The sequence below is a fragment of the Podarcis filfolensis genome, assembly GCF_964270895.1.
Source record: "Podarcis filfolensis genome assembly, chromosome: 15".
NCBI classification, from domain to species: Eukaryota; Metazoa; Chordata; class Lepidosauria; order Squamata; family Lacertidae; genus Podarcis; species Podarcis filfolensis.
Genome location: NC_139618.1, coordinates 35,522,239 through 35,547,589, shown reverse-complemented (window position 1 = coordinate 35,547,589; position 25,351 = coordinate 35,522,239). Strand labels below are relative to the sequence as shown.

At 44.1% G+C, this 25,351-nt stretch overlaps 1 protein-coding gene across 1 annotated transcript; it reads right to left on the bottom strand.

The window, feature by feature from the left end:
- Positions 1–8,397: 8,397 nt before the first annotated feature.
- On the bottom strand, positions 8,398–13,309 carry LOC310750874 (uncharacterized protein; the record flags this gene model as incomplete). The annotated part of the gene is made up of 3 exons (XM_083589284.1): positions 8,398–10,170; positions 10,420–11,144; positions 13,247–13,309. The coding sequence occupies 3 exons, from the start codon at positions 13,307–13,309 to the stop codon at positions 9,393–9,395; spliced, it is 1,566 nt and encodes a 521-aa protein (XP_083445410.1). The 3' UTR covers positions 8,398–9,392.
- Positions 13,310–25,351: the final 12,042 nt, after the last annotated feature.

Here is a 25,351-nt window from a genome sequence, read left to right as displayed (position 1 = left end):
ACCCCTAGAGACTCTCACCACTTGGTGATTGGGGTGGCAGGTAACCATTTTGTTTGGGAAAGTATGGATTTGGTAGGTTCACCTTTAAATGCGAGCTGAATTGAATCTCTCCTCCATCCCTATTTGTGGTCTATACATAGCATTTATACCAGGCGTATGCAAACTTGGCCCTCCAGATGTTTTGGGACTACAGCTCCCATGATCCATAGCTAACAGGACCAGTGGTCAGGGATGATGGGAATTGTAGTCCCAAAACATCTGGAGGACCGGGTTTGCCTATGCCTGATTTATACTGTGCTTTTGAGTAGCTTTTGTCACCCTTATGCCTTACAGGTTGTTCTGCTCTGAGTAGGACAAGCATTGGCAACAACCCACTCTGGATAACATCTGATCCTCTTCTGATCCACTGGGAGAACAGAGTCCTGAACTAGCTGGGCCATGGGCTCAATCCAGCAGGGCTGTTCTTATGTTAGCAGTCCTTTCACACAAAATCCCACTCCTGATTAACTTTCTTCATTTCAGCAACCTAATTTAGGTGAGAAAATCAGAGCCCCCTACACATGAACAGAAACCCACACATTGAGTTTTTTGTACAGACACCTTTGCACAACACTTATTTTTAAAAACAGAAAGAAAGAAGACTTGATGTTGAAGACAGGGTAAAATCCTGGCTGTGCTCTAGTCTGTTCCCAATTATACCCTATACACGAGTAACATATGCACAGGGTTGGAGTGATCAAAACTTTTCAGTTCTTGAAAATCATGTCATCAAGCGGTGTGTTGTTCCTGCTAGAGTTTTTCACTACTTGACATGTAAGCTTCCGTTATTCTTTATCTCAGAGTCGAAAGTTCAATTGAAATGGTAATGAGAGATTGTATTTCAGATGGATGCTTTAAAGTCAAAATTTCACTGATGTTCAGAATCTGAAACCAAAGATTTCCATCTAGTCTTAAATCAAAATTCTGAATAGAAGAATTTGCCTTTCCCCCCCACAAAACATGCCTCTAACAACTAGAGATCAGGAGATTACACTAGGCACACCTTGTGGGGTGCACCACTTCCAAGAAAAAAACAAAAACGAGCATCAAAAGAACATAGCAAACTGTCATAACACCCAGGTTCTAGGCAATGTGCCCCACTGTTTAAATTTCCCACAATGTTCCCGAGCAATGCTAGCTTAGAGTCACTGAATGAAATGAAAGTGGCAACAAAACCAAGTCATCTATATTATTATTATTATTATTATTATTATTAATTTATACCCCGCCCATCTGGCTGGGCTTCCCCAGCCACTCTGGGCAGCTTCCAACAAAATATTAAAATACTGTAATACATCAAACATTAAAAGCTTCCCTAAACAGGGCTGCCTTCAGATGTCTTCTAAAAGTTTGGTAGTTGTTGTTCTCTTTGACATCTGGTGGCAGGGAAGTCCACAGGGAGGGCGCCACTACCAAGAAAGCCCTCTGCCTGGTTCCCTGTAACTTGGCTTCTCGCAGTGAGGGAACCGCCAGAAGGCCCTCGGTGCTGGACCTCAGTGTCGGATAGAACGATGGGGGTGGAGATGCTCCTTCAGATATACTGGACCAAGGCTGTTTAGGGCTTTAAAGGTCAACACCAACACTTTGAATTGTGCTCGGAAACATACTGGGAGCCAATGTAGGTCTTTCAAGACCGGTGTTATATGGTCTCGATGGCCGCTCCCAGTCACCAGTCTGGCTGCCGCATTCTGGATTAGTTGTAGTTTCCAGGTCACCTTCAAAGGTAGCCCCACGTAGAGCACATTGCAGTAGTCCAAGTGGGAGATAACCAGAGCATGCACCACTCTGGCGAGGCAGTCCGCAGGCAGATAGGGTCTCAGCCTACATACCAGATGGAGATGGTAAACAGCTGCCCTGGGCACAGAATTGACCTGCGTCTCCATGGACAGCTGTGAGTCCAAAATGACTCCCAGGCTGCGCACCTGGTCCTTCAGGGCACAATTACCCCATTCAAGACCAGGGAATCCTCCACACCTGCCCGCCTCCTGTCCCCCAAAAACAGTACTTCTGTCTTGTCAGGATTCAACCTCAATCTGTTAGCTGCCATCCATCCTCCAACCGCCTCCAGACACTCTAGAGCTGCTTGGACAGACAGGCCAGGTGCTATTATTATTATTATTATTATTATTATTATTATTATTATTAGGGGCAGCCAGGAAGTTGGGGCCCTGGATTCCAGATGCTGTTGTAGGCCCTGGTGGAAGTTTTGCCAGCAACGAAGGTGCTCCCTGGGCATATCTACACCACAAATCGGGTCCTCCCTTAAAGAGGGCATGTATTGCGGTGAGACCTGGACAACTGACCCCCTGTGTTGTGGGTGGGTACGATTGGTCAACCACAACACCCAATTGGTAGGTCCCTCAAAGCTGGGTACAATCTGCCCAATGGGATGCAGCCCAAACGGTTCAAGGGACCGGTTTATGCCCATGCATGTGACCCAGAGCTTCCTCTTTCAGCGCGTGCATTTGGAACACCCGCCCACCTCTCCCTACTTTTAGGGCTTTGCGCTTGACCTTGCTATGCCGTCGTGTGTTTTCTGTCATTGGGACAGCAGGAATTTTCCGCACTTGGCTGATTGGCTGTTGCCATTTGGGATTCGCCTGCCGCGTAGCAAATCATCACAACTTGTAAGGTTGTGGATAGGCTCTGGTTCAGGTGATAGGGATGGGAGAACGCTCTCGCCATCCCTATGTGAAGGGTATTCCGTTAAAGGAATCCAGGGACTCAATGGTTTGGTCAACCCCTGAGAGGGCCTTGTGCCTGTGCCTGAGTCCAGGGGGGCATTTGGGTGGCAGAGATAGCTTGTTCCCGGCTTTCTGCTTATCCAGGTGTTCACCCTTGGCTCACCTATTGTAGCACCCTGCTTGTGGTTAACGCTTAGCTGGAATGAAATATTCAACGCAGCAATAGAGAAATTAAAATAATAATTTATTTGTCAGACAAATAAATGTGAGGCACAGTGGTATATGGTTACCAAGCTCTGGCCTGGCCTCCTGTCATTATGGCCAGCACTTATATTCCCTCAGCTCAGCCCCCTTGCTCCTCCTTTGGCTGCCTCTGTCCAATCAGCCTGGTTAAAATTCCTATTGGCTGTTCGCTAGAACCAATCATAAAAGATACACCCATTTCCTATTACCTTTTATGGGAGACAAAGAGCTATATTTCCTTCTATTTATAATTGGCAAACAGCCATTAACCTCTACAAGGCACCTTAATTACCAGATAACCTTTTGCCCTAGACTAGGCGCCTTAACTAACATTTCATCTTTTGCCCTATTGCCCTATTCACTCCAAAACAGATCTTTTGTTCATCTTCCCACACATTATCAATGAAAGATCTCCTTCTTTGGAGGTCATTAAGCAGAGACTTGACAACCATATGTCAGGAGTGCTCCGATGGCGTCTCTCTGTCTGGCAGGGGTCCGGACCCAATGGCCCTCGTGGTCTATTCCAACTCTTCTATGATTCTATAATTTCTTACTTTCTAAATCCTTTGCATAATTACATTTAAGCCAATATTTCATACATAACATATATAGATTTTTAGAAGCAAAGACCTTTTCTTAAGTAAAAAGGAACTTTATAAAAGCTAGGTTCTCTAAGTTTTCTAAATTCCCTGAAGCTTCAAAGCAGCTTCAAAGAGAGAGAGAGAGGCCTCTTCCCTAGCCAGCTGCTGTTTGTATTAGCTCTTGCTTTTTTAACCTTAGGAAGATGTGGCTCAAGTTTAATGGGAGGCACAGTGTTTTTGCAACCTTGATTGATTGTATTCTATCATTTGTATGGTCAGTGTGACCTTTTGCTCCCAGCCTGTTTTATGACCGCAATAAACCAAAGGGGCCTCTGACAAAGACCTTGCCTGCGACAAAGACCTTGCCTGCTGGTTTCCCATCTCGAAAGAAACATGTGAATTTAAGCTCATTTTTGGAATACAGGAATCTGATCAAAATATAAGCCTTGATTAAAAATGCAGGCTATGATCAGATGCCTCATTCCCCCCTTTCAAGCTCAAGGACCTTCATCCCAAGTGTCCTTGATAGCTTGACCTTCATCATATTCCTGAGGTAAAGCTCTGTATAGGGCCATGATATGAGGTAGAGTTTCATTTGAAATCATCTTGCTAATTGTACTTCTAAAACATGAAATGATACATGGCACCATACACAAAACCATTACTACTACCGTCAAGAAAAACAAGCAAGACAATAGTATCCCTTTGAGTCCTGCGACATTTGGTAACCAGTTGGTGAGCCATCCCATATCCCATCCTTCCCATGTTTGTACTGGGACATGTGCTATATTCTCCATCTTTGTGGCCAACACACGGATCGCCTCACCATTATCAGAAATGTTAAAGCAACAGGCATTCCCTGTCAAGTTCAAGACTCCACATAGGCCTCCCTGCCTGGCAAGTACATAATCCATTTCCATTTTCAGCTGCAAAATGGCGGCTCTACTTTCATCCAACTGTTGTGCAATAAGTCTCAAACTCTGGGCCGTTGCATTGGTTACAAGTTCCACTACTGCTTGCAATCGAATTATTCTGTTTAGATTATAAATAGGATCTCGAGCCCCTTGTATGAGCTCATCAGGATTCCAGGAGGCAGGTTCATAATAGGCTATAATGTGCTCTGGTGGCCAATCATCAGTATCGCTCCAACTTTGGGTACTTCCTCCTGCTATATGAGAAATATCAGCGTTTCTTCGTGTACGCTTGGCCGAACTAGTGGGCATAATCCACATTGGTGGTAATACCCATCCCAGGAAACAAGTCCCACTCCATTTGGAAGGGAGTTTCTTGTATGCCCATTCTCCACATATCCACCACAACCATCGGGTCTGAGGTCTTTGGTACGTGGAGTGCATAAGGCGAAATATCAAAAGGGGCATAGAGCTCACAGTGCAGTATGTTAGATTGCCTTTTTCTGTCATAGTTATGTTCCACACCATTTTCCATGCATGAATAAAAGGAGGTGCACAGGGCAAGGTATTCCGAGTTCGATAGGTAGTACCGTTTGCCCAGGTTTGACTATTCTTAATATAATCCCAAGTATAGTGGCAATGAGAAGAGCCTATCATGGTAGAATCAGCTGCCTCTGATGATTTATGTACACAGAATTCCCCTTGCACAGGTATAACTCGTATTGGTTTAGTTGAGTTCCATCCGGGGAAATTCTGTACTTCTGTTTGGTGTGGCATTTCGCTTACCATACCAATGGCATTTAATGGTATTGGTAATAAGGGCATACCTCCCTCTGAATCATCTGGCCCAAGAGAGCAAACAAGGCAATTGGTCCTATTTGTAACATTGGCTACCATCTCAGCTAAGCCTACCCACATATTGTGGTTTTGACTGAATCCATATTTAGCAAATTTGCTCAAATTCAAGGACCCTTCCCCTTCCCAAGGGATCAGGATTAATAATAAAATCATGTTGATGTCTAGTATATGCATTCCTTCCACAAAAGATTACCTTATTGTGATAACAAAAAAATATTAGTCCCAATATAATTCCTCCAGTGACAGAAATGGGGAACCACCAAGACCAAAACATATGTCCCAAGGATCCCCAATGAGTAATATCTCTGATAATTGTTCCACAGGGGGGGGCAGTCAATCAATTGTATAAGAGAATCTTCCCGTTCACAATCGCTGGTTCAGATGCTCCTCAAGCTTCAGGCGTGCGCAGGTCAGCCAGCTTCCAGGTTGTGGCTGCAGCAGGCCGGTTGTCTAATGTTGCCCGTGACCTAGCCCGTTCCCCGTAGGGCTAGATACAGGGTTTTTTGGAGAGAGTCAGTTTTAAAGGATTAGAGGGGTCACCTTTGCACGTCCAACTGCCTTCGGACTTCTTCAAACGGGAGTGATGAATCCAGGGGGTCACCTCAGCTACCTTCACCGCTGTTGGAGTAGAGAGCAAGATGGTGTAAGGTCCACGCCACTTAGGTGCAAGTGGATCGCGTTTCCACTCTTTCACCCATACGCTATCGCCAGCCTGGAACTGATGAATCGGCTCGGCAATGCTGCACGGCGTGCGCTCGAGGGCCCACCTGTTAAGAGAAACAAAAACACGGGAGAGAGATTGCACTTGTCCCTGTGTCACATAGTCTCCTATTTGTTTAAGGTCAGCTGGAATATCCTGAACAAAGGAGGGCGGCCTCCCATACAGGAGCTCAAAAGGTGACAACTTAAGTCTTTTTGTGGGTGCGCACCGAACACGAAACAGTGTTATGGGTAACACATCTACCCATCCCAATCCTGTTTCCTGGGTTAATTTTGCCAATTGGGTTTTCAGAGTCCGATTCATTCTTTCAGTTTTCCCTGAACTCTGAGGTCTATATGCTGCATGCAGTCTCCATTTCACTTGTAGGACTCGACATACTTCTTGTACTACTTGATCAATGAACGCTGGCCCATTATCACTTCCAATGCATCTAGGTAATCCAAACCTTGGGATCAATTCGGTGAGGAGTCTCTTAGTTACCTCTCGTGCCTTTTCAGTTCTGGTGGGAAAAGCTTCAACCCATCCAGTAAGAGTATCTACAAACACAAGGAGATACTTGAATCCCTTAGAAGGGACCAGCTCTGTGAAGTCCACAATTAGGCTTTCCATGGGGACGTATCCCACATGTTGGATTCCAGGAGGTTGTACCGGTCCCTGCCTGGGATTGTTTTTAGCACAAAGAACACATTTCTGGGAAATGCAAGTTGCTAATTGTGATAGGTTAATAATATACAACTTCCGACTGAGACTCTCTCTGGTTGCAGTACCGCCAAGGTGAGTAGATTCATGATAATTTCTTACAATTGTGCCTGCTAAGTGATGAGGTACATAAATCCTATTGTCTGGCAGGATCATCCAACCGTCCTTCACAATCGCCCCTTCCTGTTCAGCCCACTTCCTCTCTTCTGGGGTATAGTGAGGTTTAACTTCTTCTGGAACTACCTCTGGTATGAGGGCTGCTATAAATCCTCCCACAGGCTTTTGGGCTGCCTCTCGGGCTGCTTTGTCAGCAGCATGATTTCCTCTGGTTATTGGATCCCTTCCACGTCCATGACCTTTGCAGTGCATTACAGCAATCTGTTCTGGAGCCCATACTGCTTCCAACAGGATTTCTACTTCAGGTCCATATTTCAAGGCCTTCCCGTGGGCTCCGATTAGACCTCTTTCTTTCCATAGAGCTCCATGTGCATGCAGGGTTAAGAAGGCATATTTAGAATCAGTATAGATGTTTGCCTTACATCCGGCTGCCAATTGCAGAGCTCTAGTTAAACCTATAAGTTCAGCTTTTTGTGCTGAGGTGCCAGCAGGCAAAGCTTCAGCTTCCACAACTTCCTCATTGGTGACCACAGCATATCCTGCTCGTCTGGCACCCTCATGCAGGTAACTGCTACCATCAGTATAATATACAACATCTGGATTTTTCAATGGTTCATCTTTCAGATCGGGTCTACTGGAATAAACTTCATCCATTATTTGGAGACAATCATGTGATTCTTCATCATCTACCTCTGGTAGGGGCAGCAAAGTTGCTGGATTGAGCATATTCACTACTCGTAGATGAATCCTGGGATTTTCACACAATAGGCCTTGGTATCTAGCCATCCTTGGGTTTGTTAGCCAATAACTACCCTTATATTCCATAAGTGTCAGAACAGCATGAGGTACATTCACATACATCGTCTGGCCAAAGGTAAATTTATCAGCTTCTTTGACAAGGCTTGCAGTGGCCGCTACTGCCCTTAGGCATGGAGGCCATCCTTTTGCTACTGAGTCCAATTGTTTTGACAAATAAGCTACTGGACGGTTCCAACTTCCTAATCTCTGGGTCAGGACTGCCGCTGCAATCCCATTCTGTTCATGTACATACAGCTGAAAGGGTTTTTCCGAATTAGGCAGTCCAAGGGCTGGGGCCTCCATAAGTCGTTGTTTGATAGCTAAAAAGGCTTGTTGCTGCTCAGGTCCCCATACGAATGGGTCCTTTTCTGCACCTCGAGTGCTTTCATGTAAGGGCTTGGCCAGACTGCTGAAATCAGGTATCCATAGTCTACAAAACCCTGCTGTTCCCAGGAATCCTCTGAGTTGTTTCCTTGTGGTAGGTTCCTTAATAAGGCAAATAGCTTCTTTCCTCTCTGGTCTCAATGCTCGTTGTTGGTGTGAGATGTCAAAGCCCAAATATTTGACCTTTTCTAAACATAACTGTGCCTTTTTCTGGGAAACTCGGTAGCCAGCTTCCCAGAGCAAGTGGAGCAGTTCCTCTGTCCCTTCTTTACAGGTATCAAAATCCTTTGCCGCTAGTATAAGGTCATCTACATATTGCAGAACCACCAGGTATTGAGGGGTAACTTGTTAAATCTTTCGCCAAGGCAGTACCAAATAAAGTTGGGGAATTTTTGAATCCCTGGGGCAATCTTGTCCAGGTTAGCTGGCCTTTTGTTCCTGTCAAAGGGTCTTCCCACTGGAAGGCAAATATAGGTTGGCTCTGTGGTGCCAGCCGGCAACAGAAGAATGCATCTTTCAAGTCCAATACAGTAAAAAATGTTGCTTCTGGTGGGATCAAACTCAGCAGGGTATATGGGTTTGGTACATTTGGGTGCAAGGTCTCGATAGCCTGGTTTACGAGCCACAAGTCCTGTACTGGCCTGTATTCATCTGTCCCAGGTTTCCGAACAGGCAAAAGGGGTGTGTTCCATTCTGATTGGCAGGGCTTAAGCAGACCATATTTTAATAGGCGGTCCAAATGTTTCTGGATGCCCTCTGCTGCTCGCCGGGGTAAAGGATATTGCTTTACAGATACAGGGGTAGCCATAGGTTTTAGGGTTACTACAATTGGAGCTATATTCTTAGCCATTCCTGGTGGGCTATTTTCAGCCCATACTCCTGGTGGCACCTGTAGGGTTTGGAGGAGCTTGTTTAATCCTGTATCCAATGTGGGTTGGACTTGCAGGGCTGACATTAGGCGCCATGATTGTTCCTTAGGTACTGAGAGGGTAATTATTCCTGCTGCCTTTGATGGCAGTTTCATTTCTGGACCTTGAGGAGTGAAGGTGATTTGGGCCTGCAATTTGGACAGCATATCTCTACCTAAGAGAGGTATTGGACACTCAGGTATATACAAAAACTGATGGGTTAAACGATGTCCCCCAATCTGGCATTCCAAAGGTTGAAGGAAAGACCTCTTAGCTGACTGACCAGTGGCACTTTTAATGACTACACTTTTGGATGCCTTTTTCTGCAATAGTTCTGGGAGTACTGAGTATTCAGCCCCAGTATCAATCATAAAGTCTATTAAATGGCTCCCTAATTGAATCGTGACCGTGGGCTCCTGGAAGCCTAACTTTATGGAGTCCGGTCGTTCCTAGTCTTGGGTAAAATCCTCCTCTGCCAGTCCAATGAAATTGTCTCTACTCTGTCCTTGTCCAGGTCTCTGATATCTTCCATTTCGGATCATTCCCCGTCCCCGTCCCTGGTTTCTTGGGCCGGAGCCTGGGCCTGGGCCTGGGCGTACTTCTTCCAACCTCAGGGGTTCAGGACACTCCCGCTTCCAATGACCCTCCTTCTTGCAATTCGCACATTGATTCCTTCCCAGTGGTGGATTCCTTCCCCGCCCTCTCCCTCCGTTTAAAGGGCGGTAGTCTTGCTTCACTGCTGTGGCTAGCATCACCATCTTTTCCTTCTGCCACTTCTTCTTCTCTTGTTTCTCAGCCTCATCCCTATTCCGATAAACTCGACGTGCAATGGCCATAATTTGGCTCATCAGCATCCCTTCCCATCCTTCTGATTTCTGAATTTTCTTACGAATGTCAGAAGCACACTGGGCCACAAATGTAGCAGTAATCATTCTGCTGTTTTCAGGGGCTTCAGGGTCAAAAGGAGTCCATATACGATAGGCTTCCTGCAGCCTCTCTAAAAAGTCTCCCGGACTCTCATTTGGTTTCTGTTCTACTTCTGAGACTTTAGACATATTAGTGGGCTTCTGGCATGCCCTGCGGATACCTTGCACAAGCGTCTGGCGGTAGGTGGTAAGCCTGGCCAGGTGAATTGCATTGTTTGGATCCCAATTAGGATCTTCCAAAGGAAAGTTATCCTGGAGATGACGGTCAATATTAAAAATATTTCCCACTCTGGCCTGCTCACGCAAATATATCTGTGCCTTTTCAATTATGTCTCTTCTTTCCTCAGTGGTGAACAGAGTATTCAGGAGTTGGCGGCAATCTGTCCAAGTAGGACTATGAGTATTTACTATTGAAGTCACCAAGTCCATCATAGCCTGAGGTTTTTCTGCGAAAGATGGGGTGTGTGTTTTCCAATTCATCAGATCCGTAGTTGTGAATGGAATGTACTGGAGGGTCGAAGTTCGAGGTGGCCGTGGTCCGGGTTGCCCGTTAACCAGCACAGGCTCCTCAAGTGCATCAAATACTCTTCTAAGAGGGGCTACTACGTGACCTTTCTCTTCGCTTTGCTCTAGGGGCCTCAAATCATAGGGGATGGTATCTGTCCCAAGGCGTTCTTTTAGCAGCTTTATACGCCTGGCTGTATTGCTTGCTGACCGATCAAGGTCCTCCTGTAACTTCTGTAATAGTTCTCTAGGATTTGGATGTACAGGGGTTTGGGGTGGGCAATTGGTTGTTCCACTAAAGGAGACTGTAGATGGAGTTCTACTGGGACTCACAGGTGGAATAACCACTTCTGCTTGGGCTTTATTATAGGACTCCAATGCCTCCTGAAGATATTTATCATAATCTATCAAGGAATCAAGTTCTGTGACTCCACCCCCATTATTCGTTCCACTTTCTTGCCTTGGGGTTACAACTGGTGGAGTATTTGGATTAGGCTCCCTTCGATGTGGAGCATAGGGTGGAGGTGGAAGCACCTCTTCCTCTGGTCCCTCAAAAATGGGTTTGAGTTTATTTGGCAAGATTCCTTTCCTAGCTTCGGCTTTTACAGCCAATAATTTGCATCGTTGGACTTTGCATTCCCTTATCCATGGAGGATTTTTATTTAATGTGCTCAGCCAAGAATCTATATATGAAAATTGTTCTGGGCACCCTCCCGTTTCTTTGGCGATATTAGTCCAAAGTTTGCTTACTAAATTTATATCAAAAGTTCCCTGAGATGGCCATTCAGTATTTTGTTTCGGCCACTCTAATTCACATAACGTTCTCAAGCGCTCTGGCGTCATTTTGACTCCATATGCCCCTGAGAAGGCTTTCTTAAAATTATTTAACATACATTCAAGAGGTGTATTTTCCCCCTTTGAACCCCCAACTCCCATTGTATGGCCCTGTGAAGTATCCACTCAGTCACTCACACACTCGCTTCGTGGGGTTCCTTGCCCAGTGAAGTCGCCTTACTGGGAAACGAAGTACTACCCACTCCACACTCAGGTCAGCTACAGATTGTACTTTCTCACACATACAATGCGCTGGATACTTCACCACACTCTACTTCCCAACCTTTCCCTTTTCCTCCACCAGACCACCGTCTGATGTACCCAACCACCTAGCGTACTCAGTTTCCCCCTTACTGAGACGCAGAAGTTTGATCAAGACTTCTCTTCCTCCCAATTAATTGGAGGGCCAAAACCCCTTTGTGCACTTACCCTTAGCGGATCCCTCTTTATTTCTCTGGTTCCCCCCGGTCTGTCGCCGTCGGTGAGCAGGGTATCAGACAGACGAGACTTCTGCGTTCCCCTGGAAAAATGTTCCAGTGCGCGCTGGGTAAGCAGTTAGTGGTCCTCCCTCTTGTACCCTGCCCAGTAAGGCGAAGGGGCTGCGTTCCAGCAGACCACTTATCCGAGTCACAGAGGCACCATAAAATGTAGCACCCTGCTTGTGGTTAACGCTTAGCTGGAATGAAATATTCAACGCAGCAATAGAGAAATTAAAATAATAATTTATTTGTCAGACAAATAAATGTGAGGCACAGTGGTATATGGTTACCAAGCTCTGGCCTGGCCTCCTGTCATTATGGCCAGCACTTATATTCCCTCAGCTCAGCCCCCTTGCTCCTCCTTTGGCTGCCTCTGTCCAATCAGCCTGGTTAAAATTCCTATTGGCTGTTCGCTAGAACCAATCATAAAAGATACACCCATTTCCTATTACCTTTTATGGGAGACAAAGAGCTATATTTCCTTCTATTTATAATTGGCAAACAGCCATTAACCTCTACAAGGCACCTTAATTACCAGATAACCTTTTGCCCTAGACTAGGCGCCTTAACTAACATTTCATCTTTTGCCCTATTGCCCTATTCACTCCAAAACAGATCTTTTGTTCATCTTCCCACACATTATCAATGAAAGATCTCCTTCTTTGGAGGTCATTAAGCAGAGACTTGACAACCATATGTCAGGAGTGCTCCGATGGCGTCTCTCTGTCTGGCAGGGGTCCGGACCCAATGGCCCTCGTGGTCTATTCCAACTCTTCTATGATTCTATAATTTCTTACTTTCTAAATCCTTTGCATAATTACATTTAAGCCAATATTTCATACATAACATATATAGATTTTTAGAAGCAAAGACCTTTTCTTAAGTAAAAAGGAACTTTATAAAAGCTAGGTTCTCTAAGTTTTCTAAATTCCCTGAAGCTTCAAAGCAGCTTCAAAGAGAGAGAGAGAGGCCTCTTCCCTAGCCAGCTGCTGTTTGTATTAGCTCTTGCTTTTTTAACCTTAGGAAGATGTGGCTCAAGTTTAATGGGAGGCACAGTGTTTTTGCAACCTTGATTGATTGTATTCTATCATTTGTATGGTCAGTGTGACCTTTTGCTCCCAGCCTGTTTTATGACCGCAATAAACCAAAGGGGCCTCTGACAAAGACCTTGCCTGCGACAAAGACCTTGCCTGCTGGTTTCCCATCTCGAAAGAAACATGTGAATTTAAGCTCATTTTTGGAATACAGGAATCTGATCAAAATATAAGCCTTGATTAAAAATGCAGGCTATGATCAGATGCCTCACTATGATGGAACCCTGGGTCAGCGCTACCTGCATGGCAGGGAGCTAGTCGAACCAGAGGCTATGTAATCAATAAAGTTGTGGCCTAAATTCTGCCAAAAGCCAAAACCAAAATTTGAGTCAAGTGTGAATTTGTTTCGGGGGGGAGGTTTCTGGGTCTGAACACGCAAATAGATATTGGGTTGATACTAAGTTCACTGTTACGGATTCCCCCATGAGGGCTTGCTCTTGGCTTCCGGGTGGGGGTGACTCGGTACACTGCCAATGACGCCTCTAACATCCACATGCATGCAACACTCAGCTCTGCTTGAGGCAGCCATGTTGGTAATTGCCCCATGCATTCTCTGTCTCCACTGCTGTTTTGGTGGCACCAGCAGCACCACTCATTGCCTTTCATCAGGCCGCCAGGCAATAAAACCTCATAGAGCTATGTTTCAGGGCATTACATTAAAATGGCCGGTGGCCACTGTGAATGCCAACTGAGCTTGACTTGCTATTGGGGAAAAAACATTTGGGGGCCTGGGAGGGTTAGTGAATTGCAACGCAGCTGGGTCAGGCTGGTGAAGGAGCCTTCCAAGCTCCTGCGGCCCTCGGCCAGTGCAAGATGTGGCTGACTGGCGGTACCAGGCCTGTTCCCCATGAATCCTAAAAATTGCCATTTGCTGCTGGTGCCTAGAGAGTTCCATAGCTGCCTTCACAGAATGATAGTCCCTAAAGTTTCCCATGTTGAGAGCATGATGATTTATTCATTTATTTTGTTGAAATATTTCTATACCCCTTTCCCCCAGGAACTTCCCCAAGCATTTTTTTGTTTTTATAACAAGGAATACAATTTTAAAAACCCAACAACTTAATTATATAACTTGACAATGGCGTAGAAAGATGCACAGAAAACAGATTGAAATCTGAAAGCAATATTGTCAACCAAAAGCCTGGCTTTAATCTCCCCTCCATTTTTTCCTGTCAGCATCTTCAGTTGAAAATTTCTGGGAGTATTTCTGTTCTTCCCCCACCCAGCCCCGAGCAAGAAAAGAGCTCTGTTTTGAAGCTAAAATCCTTGGCTTTTCTGTCAGCACACTTGAGCATGGAAACTTTAGAGCCAAATAATGCGAACATCTGAGTGAAATCATGAGATTTGTCAGCACTGGTTCATTCCTTCAAAAACTATCCAGAAAAGCTTCATTCCCAGAAGCTCATAGATACTTCTGGAGTGATAGTAGTCATTATCCATATATTCTGTACTTTGGCCCACCCATTTTGTCAGTTCTGTGTGTGCAGGTCTGATGCAACAGAGGAACAACGTAAAGAAATCACGTAAGTTGAGTTCAAAACATTGTAAAAATAAAGCATAACCAGAAAAACAAGGGCTGTTTCCATTGACTTTTGAGGTGTAGGACTGACTTGCTATTCCACTTACAACTTTCAGCAGAATGATTGGGGTTTTCGTTGGATGTTTGGGTGCAACTCAGCTTGCAGAAGATGGGTTTGCATGGAGAAGAGGTATTAAGGCAGGTAGAATGAGGGACTTCCAGATGCCCAGACTGTCGCTAGACCTTTAAATTCTCAGTTGACTTCTGTATCTCTTTGTAGTTTAGACTGACAAATCTTAGGTTGCATCCTGTTTACAACTTCCTCCTCACACTCAGTGGCGAAGCTGCATGCTCTGCTACCAGGGGCAGAGAGCAGGTGGGGGCATGGCTGGCGCCCCCAGGGGGTGTGGCACGTGCCCTGGGGGCGTGACGCACATCCCAGGGGCATGGCACGATGCCCGTGAGGGCATGGCATGCATTCTGGGGGCATGGCATGCCACCTGTGGGGGTGTGGCGTCTGGCACACAGGGGAGCCACCGCAATGGCACCCTACTGGAATAGTGGTCCGCTCCCTCCACACTCCCTTTCCTCCGCCAGTGCTCACACTTCTCTCTCAGACATCAAGAAGAGAGGGTACCTTCAAACTAAGATACTGCCTTGTTCTTCTCTAGACTAGTTGATTCAACAAGAACTAGAAACCTTTTTCTATCTAAGTTATGTATTCCTATAATAAACAACTTTATTATGATCCTACCTACAAGCATCTGTGTGTGACAGCAACTGGCAAACTCTACTCTCTAACCAAGATTCCTAAGACATACACTGTTTACTCTGCTGACTAAAGAGTTTCAGTAACTAATTGGGCTCAATAATAGCAGTCCTATTTCCACAGGTATTTGACCCATATCTTCCCCCAAAGAACACTGGGATGTGGAGTTGGCTAAGGACGCTGAGATGTGTTAGGAGACCTCCGTTCCCCTTACAGAGGTACATGCTCTCTTTTTAAAAAAATAATAATAATATTTATTACTTTTCCAACAATTTAAACACTACAAAACAAAATAGACAATACAATACAATACAATACAAAAACACCACACAACACTAACACATTGAACTAACACAACAAAATAAAAACAGTTTAAAGCACATCATACAGTTTCATCATCCTATCCTTCATTCACTTATTTCAACGACCTCCTCACACCTCCCTTTTTGTACTCCACTTCTGTGAATTGTTTCAGCAATTCCTTTCCATCTTCCTCTGTTTTCTATCCTATAATTATCTTAACATATTCTAACCTTATTTTTTCTTTTAATACTCTAATAATCTATTTATACTTAATTCCTTATAACATTTCTACTAAAGCCATATAACTTCATTCCCACATTTTTCTAACATTCATTAATTTTACAATATTTCTGTAAATAGTCTTTAAACTTTTTCCAATCTTCTTCCACCGACTCTTCTCCCTGGTCTCGGATTCTGCCAGTCATTTCCCCCAGTTCCATATAGTCCATCAACTTCACCTGCCATTCAGAGGTACATGTTCTCAATGTGGTTTAACAGTCCATTCCTCTTCCCTGGGAAATCTGGGAGTTGTAGCGCTATGAAGTGGACAGGGACTCCTAATAACTTGCAGAACTTTTAACAAACTACAGTTCTCAGGGTTCTTTGGGGTAGCCATGACTGTCTAACATGATATGATACTGCTTTAAATGTACAGCGCACATCGGGCCATAGACTTGATCAAGGTCATTTGGGGTTGAGCTGGGAACCACCAGCACATAGACCTTGGAAGGTTGCCTATGAGGGAGTGGGGTCCTCAGACTAAAAAAAGGTTCCAACAATCTTAGAATTGTAGAGTTGGAAGGGACTCTGAGGATCATCTAGTCCAACCCCTTGCAATTCAGGAATATACAGCTGTCCCATACGGGGATTGAACCTGCTACCTTGACATTACGAGCACCACGCTCTAACAAACAGTAATACTGGGATTCAAGTCAGACTCTCTGACCTGCAAACCCTTTCCCTTAATCCAAGATATGTGTGGCTCTCCTTGTGGCTTCTCGACGATATGGGAAAGGTATTCTTAATGTTAGCATATAGCATTAAATAAAGCAGCGAGAGTCCAGGGAGAAAAGAAATCCTGGCAACACTTTACTGAACAAGACTGAACAGAACTCATGCACAATCTGAGGAGAAAAGAAAAAGAGAGAGTTAGATACACAACCAAACATACCAAGAAAAAACCCCTCAGAAGCACACAACCAATCACAACACACGTTTCCTCTCCAGATATCATTCTACTCTACCTGTTTGCTAAAGCAACACCTCTGCCACTCTTGGTTAACTGATGTGGCTAAGGTCCACTACATACCCTCCAACATTTCTCCGATGAAAATAGGGACGTCCCATTCCATAATGATAATTTTACTATTTATACTCCACCCATCTGACTGGGTTGCCCCAGCTACTCTGGGCAGCTTCCAACATATTATAAAAACATAATAAAACATTTAACATTTTTTTAAAAAACTTCCCTATACAGGATTGCCTTCAGATGGCTCTGGGGTTGGATAACTGCATACCCTCCAACATTTATCTGATGAAAATAAGGACACCTTATGGAAAAGTGGGACATTCCAGGATCAAATCAGAAACTGGGACGGCTTCTCTAAATCAGGGATGTCCCTGAAAAATAGGGATACTTGGAGGGTCTGCGACTAACTGACAGTTTAACCTTTTGGTTATGCATGTGTTATGTACTGAGTTGAATAGGATCCAAACTGCAGCAGTCTGATTGGTCCTAGAACAATAGGATCCAAAAGGCAGCAGTCTGATTGGTCCTAGAACAATAGGATTCAGAATGCAGCAGTCTGATTGGTCCTAGAACAATGCAGCAGTATGATTGGTTGGCAGGAACCACCCAATCATGCTCCAGATAGAAGTGAATCCACAACCTGATTGGCTTACAGTAGAATTCCGGAATTAGCCAATCATGTGCAGCCCATTGTGTAAATAATGTATATAAAGCAGATACTTTGAGGGGACATTCATTCATTCCTCCTCACCACTATGAGCTGAATAAAGAGCATGAAATCACTTTGCGACTCTGAGTATATTTCAGCATGGAATTATTGTTGCTGCTGCTGCACTCCCAGCACTGAACACTCTCAGCAGCTGTCTCAGTCCTTGCATACTCTTTTCCAGCTCAGAGGCCTATAGAAATATTTATTCATAACAACATAGTTACAGCTTGGGAGAAGTGTTTAGATCGGTTTCCTCTCTTTGCTTGAGCTGCACAACACAACTCACAGTGAAGCAAAAACTTCCCTCCAGAGCCGTTTGCAAGTCCATGTTACTTTCAAGGAGCTGGAATGGCAGAGAATAATCACACGAAAGGTCCAGACCCCACTTCAGCTAATGAAACTATAATGACTCTGAGTTCTCCAGGCAGCCCTGTTTTCCAGTTAAAGCCCTGGAAGCCTTGGCGACAGAGGGGGAAAAGGCAGCTGCAGCAAGTCTCAGGGCTCCCTGCAGCGATTCCAGGTGAGCCAGCCTTGGAGAACTTTCCAGAAGAGCTTTTATTTATCATCTAGCAGCCCTGTGATTTATTCCTGGCTGTCTTGCCACCCTCCGAATACCAGACGAATAGAGTTGCCGCGTTGCCATTTTTTGCTACATTGCAATAATGCAAATCCCTTACGCGAGAGGTGTCCATATTTCACATTCTGCCGACATATTAATTGTCCTGGGAAACTGAAGCGTGCATGGGGCAAGGGATGGGAAATGGAAATAAGTTCCCCTCCCCTTTTCAGCAGATTCTTAACTTTATTATACTTTTTGACCTCTATTGCTCGCTCGCTTTCTTTCACACACACACACACACACACACACACAGAGAGAGAGAGAGAGAGAGAGAGAGAGAGAGAGAACCAGTGAGACAGAAAGAGAGGAGGGAGAAATCCCTTCACCATGCAGATGCAACTGTATTTTATGCTGCATGTCCCAGTTTCCCTGTAATTTCATAAAGTGCAAATGGGCTGTCCGGCTCCCAAATGCCATATCGGTGGTTTGTCATAACAGTCATCAGTAACTGTCACCTCCTGCCTGGGGCTTAATTAACCCACTCGCTCATTAGCATGTCCGTGCAGTTGTAAGGAATGAAAGCCTGATTATTTTCTACAACAGTCGTAGCCAATTACTGCACCAAAATGGAACCACATTAATCAAATCTTTAGTACAGTGGCAAATTCAGAGATATCAGATTGCAAAAGACTGCAAAACTAATATGTCACTGTCAGCGGGGCTACACAGGCATTTAGTGAATTGCATTAAATAGATGGCTTCGCTGAAACCACATGAATTTAATATGTGATGGGATCTGGAAGCTATTAGTGTGACATGGCAAAGAACTGGGAGCTTGGCAGTTTGGGACTTTATCCTTGAACTCAGCAAAGTAGTATGGTAACTTGCTTATATGTGTGCGAGGCTTTTAAAGCATGCACAAGGAAATTGCCTGGCTGTAAGAAGAACAATATTTTGCATATAGCTGGAAAAATATGAAACATAACATTTTTAAAACAGCTTTTTTAATAAGTCCATAGTGAAATGGGTGGAAGGATTTTTTTTTTTAAAAAAAAGAAGGCACCGTTTGATCAATTGCCACCATCCACTAGCAATGATAGGCAGCAAATGTCAGACTGGGAGAGAGGGACACCCCCCCCACTTCATACACTGCATAATCAACCTTTGGAACTCATTGCCACAGGATGTTATAATAACCTCTAGAAAAATTGGTTATTGTTGTTTAAAAAACCAACAAACCTAAAACTCATGGTATGTAAAGCTTTTGGTCATTCCAGATTACACTCACCCCAAAGGGGAAAGTCTGTTTCTAGAAACAGACGCACGTCTTCCACTTTACAGAGCAAAGTAAAGGCATCTTGAAGTTTCATTGGCTCCAATGAGAGGCATAAGCATATGAAATATTCGGGCCACATTAAAGAGGCATACCAGAGCGTACTCATTTGGTTTCTCAGTGGGGTCTATTTCCAAGTAAATGTGCTCAGCATCAGAGGCTTAATCATGCACCAAATAACCGTCACATGCTCAGGTGTGCACTTCTGCGTCCATTCCTTACCACAAGCTTCCACTGAGCTCTGGGACACAGCAAAGCAGCCAGGTGACAGTGATGACTGATGAGTCTCCACAGTTAGGGGCTGCTCTTACACAAACTGCCTTCATCAGCAACTTGCCACTGCCATCAGTTAATCTTGCCGCAAAACGTACACTCCAGATACATTTGTACATTTCCTTTCACAGTAACCTAATCTACCATCCAGTTTATGCATACATGCTCAGAGTGGTTTCTCCCCCTTTCTGTTTTGTTATGTTTCTTCCCCCTTAAGCAATCAATCTATCTAGTGGATGAGTCGCAACTGAATTTAAATACCGGCATTTTCATTATCTCCAGGTACAGGAGAGTAGAAAGAGAGTGAGGCAAAACAAGGTTGGAAATACAGTAAAATAAATTCCAATCTATTGAGCAATATACTTGTTGTGTGTGTTTATATATGCTCACAAACATTCTCTAGCTTCGTAATGTCTGGTGTGTTTCACCAATCTTATTTCAGCAGAAATGGAATAGATGCAGAAAGTATGTTATGATACCATTTCCATTGTCTCCCCCATTGCATCAGCTCATTTTTCAAAGTTATTTTAATAATGGAGTATTGGAACAGATCCTTCCCTTCTGGGCACTTGGAGGGGTTTGTCATTGGTGTTCTACTAAGTCTTCATAGGAACACAGAAAGCTGCCAAATTTTAGCAAGTTACCCATTTAACTCAGTAGCTCCCCAAGTCTTTCCCGGCAATACCAGTAGATGCTAGAAATAGAACCTGAGACATGCATGCTAAGTAAGTACCATATTGGCCCAAATATAAGCCACACCCGAATATACAGTAAACCTCTCCCTTAAAATTCCACATGCACACACACCCATTCCGTTTTACCATATGTCTGTTTCAGCAGCGATATCGTAAAAGCCGTTTTTTGTAAGGTTGCGAATTTAAGCCGCACTTTAATTTTTCACAGTCTGAATTGGGGTGGGGGGGGAATGAGGCTTATATTCAGGCCAATACTGTATTTATTTCATAAAACGTATATACCGCTAGCTTGTAGGAAAAACCTCAAAGCAGTTTACGAAAAAGATAAAACAATAAAATTATCACTAACAAATTGACAACCATAATATAAAATATACAGAAAGTTAAAACCACAATAGAATAGACAAAAACGCAATTACTACTCATGCAAGCTTTCTAAATATTTGGGTAGAAATAAGATTGTCTTCAGCAAGTGCCAAAAAGAATACAGTGGTACCTCAGGTTAAGTACTTAATTTGTTTCGGAGGTCTGTTCTTAACCTGGAACTGTTCTTAACCTGAAGCACCACTTTAGCTACTGGGGTCTCCTGCTGCTGCCGGGCCGCCGGAGCATGATTTCTGTTCTCATCCTGAAGCAAAGTTCTTAACCTGAGGTAATATTTCTGGGTTAGCAGAGTCTGTAACCTGAAGCGTATGTAACCTGAAGCATATGTAACCCGAGGTACCACTGTACAGTGAGTTCCAAAGTGTCAGTGCTGCCACACTAAACAATCGAGTTTTCATAGATGCAGCGCAGATGTTGTGTAGCACCTGTCAATATGTGTGCTCTACACTCACCCAAAGCAGTTCTCAGCTCCTTGCACAAATAGGCATGATGTCAACTGTGCTGTGATGTGCCCCACTATTCACAATCATTGCTGCAATGTGCTCTGTGGGCTGCTGCCCTTGAGGTTGGCCCAGAAGCTGTAGCTTGTGCCAGAGCAATAAAATGTGTCCGTTCAACTGCTCACTGGAGCAGGGAATTGTTTCTGTACCTCTTATGGGTTTGACTGTTTTATTTGTTTTATCATGGTGGGTCCTTAGGGATTTGTGTTATCAAGAAGATGAAGATGAAGAAATGCAGACCAGAGGGGAAAAGAGGACTCTGATTTCGTGTGTGTATGTGTGTGTGTGTGTGCAAATTTTGAAATAATTAGCAGTCATGGACTGGCTGGACACAGAGGAATGGTGTGAGGAACCACCAAGGGAAGAAGGTTCAGAGTCTGGGAGGTAGTGGTTGGACAACAATGAGGTGTCGGACGTTGAGGAGGTAACAGGGCTTCGTGAGCAGAGGAGTCTGTGGCAGAGAGAAGTCCAGAAACAGAGGCAGAAGCTGAAGCAGGAGAGTGGAAGAAGGGAGACAGGCCAAGAGGCTGAGATGAGTCAAACTGGTGAAGAGTCACAGTTGTCTCTCCAGTGCTATTTTTATAGAAAATGAGGTGGCAGAACCCACCATGAACGCCTCCCTTGTTCTCTTATAATGGCAATGGTGCCCACCTGAGGGGTGCCTTCCAAGAAAGCAACTGCCATTATCAGAATTCAAGGGTATATTTCAATCTGGTGGAAACATCCAAGGGTGCAAAGCAGGGCCAATTGGGGGGGGGGGGGAGTGTGGTAGGGGTTGTGGCCTATGAGAATCCTAGAGGCCAGATAGAGAGGTCTGTAGGGTCTCATTCAGTCTCTGTGCCATCCCATGCTAATTTATATGCAAAGTGCCTTGGGGAAATTGACAAGGTTGATGCATAGGATCTCACCACCACTGGTTTGTATCCAACAGTAGTCATGAGTAGACCTGTTGAAATTATTAAGCATGCCTAACTTATGTCCATTAATATATATTTTTTCATTGTGTTTATATATTCTGCCAAGGCACCCAAGGCAGTTTACAATTTTAGAATACTAAGCAAATGATATAACATGTAAAATAGGAGTGGAGCAGTCTGACTGGAGCAGGCCCTGAGAGTGTCTGTGCCTCCCTCCCTCATATTCTTCTGTTTCCTTACAGGGCAAATGGTGTCCATTAGCCTTGCCAAGAGATAGGGGGCAGTCTAAGTGGAACAGGCCCTATGTTGTCTATGTCTGCCTGCCATGCGTCTGCTCTGCATAGATGTTAGTTGGATCAAGCCTATTGTCTTTTGCACCTATAACCAAAGCAAAAACAAAGAAGTTAAATTTAAATAAAAGGCGAAGAAGCAGGAGATCTTGGCTCCACCACCAAAGATCCAGGGCTTGCCCCTGCTACCAGGATACCACCTCAACAATGCCTCTGGTTGCAGTGGTACTAGTCAGTCTCCTTTTCTATATGTACCCAAAGGCCCAGGATACCCAAAGCTATATCATATCGGGGTGGGTCATAGGATCTGCAGCAAAGGATTTTCACAGCAGTCTCCAGGAGAAGTCACTTAAAAAAGAAGCATTTTGTTACAAAGAACAGCAGGTTTGGTAAAGAGACTCAGATCAAGAGGTCCAGATTTTGAAGACTTTCCTAGCTGTGGGCGTTTATTATTGCTGGTGCAGTTCGTACTGGTTGAATAAAAGTGACATTTTGGCATTGCCAACCCAGCTTCACCATGCCAGTAAACAAAGTTGCTTGTTATCCTCCAATAACTATTGAAGTCAATGGCAAGACACCCTCTGGCGTCAGTAGGTTTGGCTCAGGCGTGGTGTGGATACACGTTGCCATCTTCGAGGCTGGAAATAGCCTAAGAAGTCAAATGTCCTGGACGATTTGTGTGATGAGGCCGGGACTCTTTTTAACAGACGTTCTGGTAACCTTAGCCAATAGCTACCTGTCATCCACTTTCCGTGCGGTAACACTAGGAGACACCTAAAATTGAAAGACATATAAATATACTGAAATGAATCCACAGAGAATAAATAGAAACATGTCACACCCATGCACTTGAATTTCCTCTACCACTAAAGAGAGGCTTCCCACCTGTGAGGTTCGTGAGTTATGGGTCTTTTCCACTTGTGGAAGAAATGTAATATGGAGCTGTCCCCAGGCAGGTCCAGGGCTTGGAGCCTGTGCTTCATGCAGACACGTGGCCTCAAAGGATATATAATTAGATCCCTCACCACGTTAACGAAAATCTCTGCCAATTAATCACGTGCATTTTAGTCAATTAGTGACTGAATCAATCCATTTAATCTGCTTAATTTTGCATATTAATAAACCAGGACCAAAGAAAGGGTGGAAATGCTATTTTTTAGCCAATGAACGCACATGTAAACAGTCTGGGAGAAGAGGAACTACTTTCAAGCTGCAAGAGAAAGGGACTGCCTCATCTTAGATGGTGTCTTCTGCCTGCAGGAGTTTACCAGTTCTGTAAGGTTCATAATTAGAACTAGAAGGAAACACACTCTTGAAATTATCCACCTTATTTGTGAGTTAAGGACAAAGTGGGGAGCATCACTTCTCGAGGAAAAGAAATTCTCCAACAGTTTTGGGGGACTGGGGTTCACCATTTGCACAGCTTCTGCCTTATTCACTAATTTTTTTGGGGGGTGCTGTTGCTGTTTCAGCTGTTTTTATGGACAAAGTAGGGGAAGCTTTGGAAAAGGACCATTGCTCAAAGGCTGAAGAGAAGGTTAAGAGTCAGTATGGTGTAGTGGTTAGAGTGTTAGACCACCACCTGGGAAACCAGGCTTCAAATCTAGGGCTGCCATACATCTGGGTTTTCCCAGACATATCCAGAATACCACATTCATCAGTAGTGTCTGGGTGAAAATCAACCAAATGTCCAGGGGGGTTAAAGAAAGCAATAAATAAACAACATAAATATGATTTTCAGGCTTAGAAATTTCTAGGTTTAATTCCTGCAACCTCAAGATACAAAACATAACAGCTCAGGCAAAAATGTGTATGCTTCCACAGGAAATTATTTCTTCAGCTTTCTTTATTTTTTAATTTTTAAAAGATCTTCTGTTTCTGTTAGAACTTTCCGAAGATACATACAGTGGCGTAGCGTGGGGGGTGCAGGGGGGGCCGGCCGCACCGGGCGCAACACCTGGGGGTTAGGGTTAGGGGGCGCAAATCCACGGGTTAGGGGGCGCAAATCCACGGGTTAGGGGTGCAAATTACTTGCCTTGCCCCGGGTTCTGACAACCCACACTACGCCACTGGATACATAAATAACTCAACAATCTAGTGAACAAATCTCTTTCTTACTCTCTTTCTTCAAACATTTGATGGCTTCTGCCTCCCAAGCAAATGACATTGCAATGGAGGTTTTAAAAGTCAGAAGTCAAATGACGGTTTAAGTGCAGACCAGGCTTAAATGGGTCTCATTATTCAGAGAGAGCAAGTAACTCAGACGGCATCTGCAACGGTTCAGAACAAAGACTAGGAAAAGAGCATCCTGACACAGAGGAATTTTGTAAGTGTTGATATATGGCTTACATTATTAACTATAATTTCTGTAACCACAACTAGAGGAAATAGACAGGCAGATGCACTGAGAATATTAATGCTCATTCCCAAATTACTTGCAGTTCACTCCAGGTTCTCTTGTGAGCCAGGGCTGACGTTTCGTTTTGTAACAGATTGCCTTTCGTTCAGGTGCTTTGGCCTTTGTGAGAGAGCTGTTGCTCTACATGCTCTGCTGTGCATCATAAGGACATCTCATCACTGCTTACATTCATACTTGCAATTCACCTTTGAACGTTGACAGTAGTACTCAAAGCAGCCATCTAGGCATGGTCGGTCAGAACCTAATTTGGACTTTGCAAAACAGTATGTGAAGTACAAGACAAACATCTTTTGAATTATTATTTTTTAATTTGTTTTTATAGGTTTGTCTTTATTGCTGAATTTGATGTACACCGCTTAGAGCCAACAGTGATTAAGTGGTATATAAATTGTTTAAATAAATTAATAAAATAGAAGCTTCCTCAGAACTGGGGATGCTGCCATATACTAGTCCCTGTTCAGTGTCAGTTTGCATTTCTTAGTGCAGAAAGTATTGTTCTGATATGTAGGGATCTTTCCTATTCTAATTGATTCAAGAGGGTTCTGGAAGCTTCTCTGTGTGAAAGAAACAAGCAGAAGGTTCATGATGTTTGGGTTATTCCTTCAGAGAAGCTGAGTACAGCTGGTTTAAACTTGTTCTCTTATCTCTT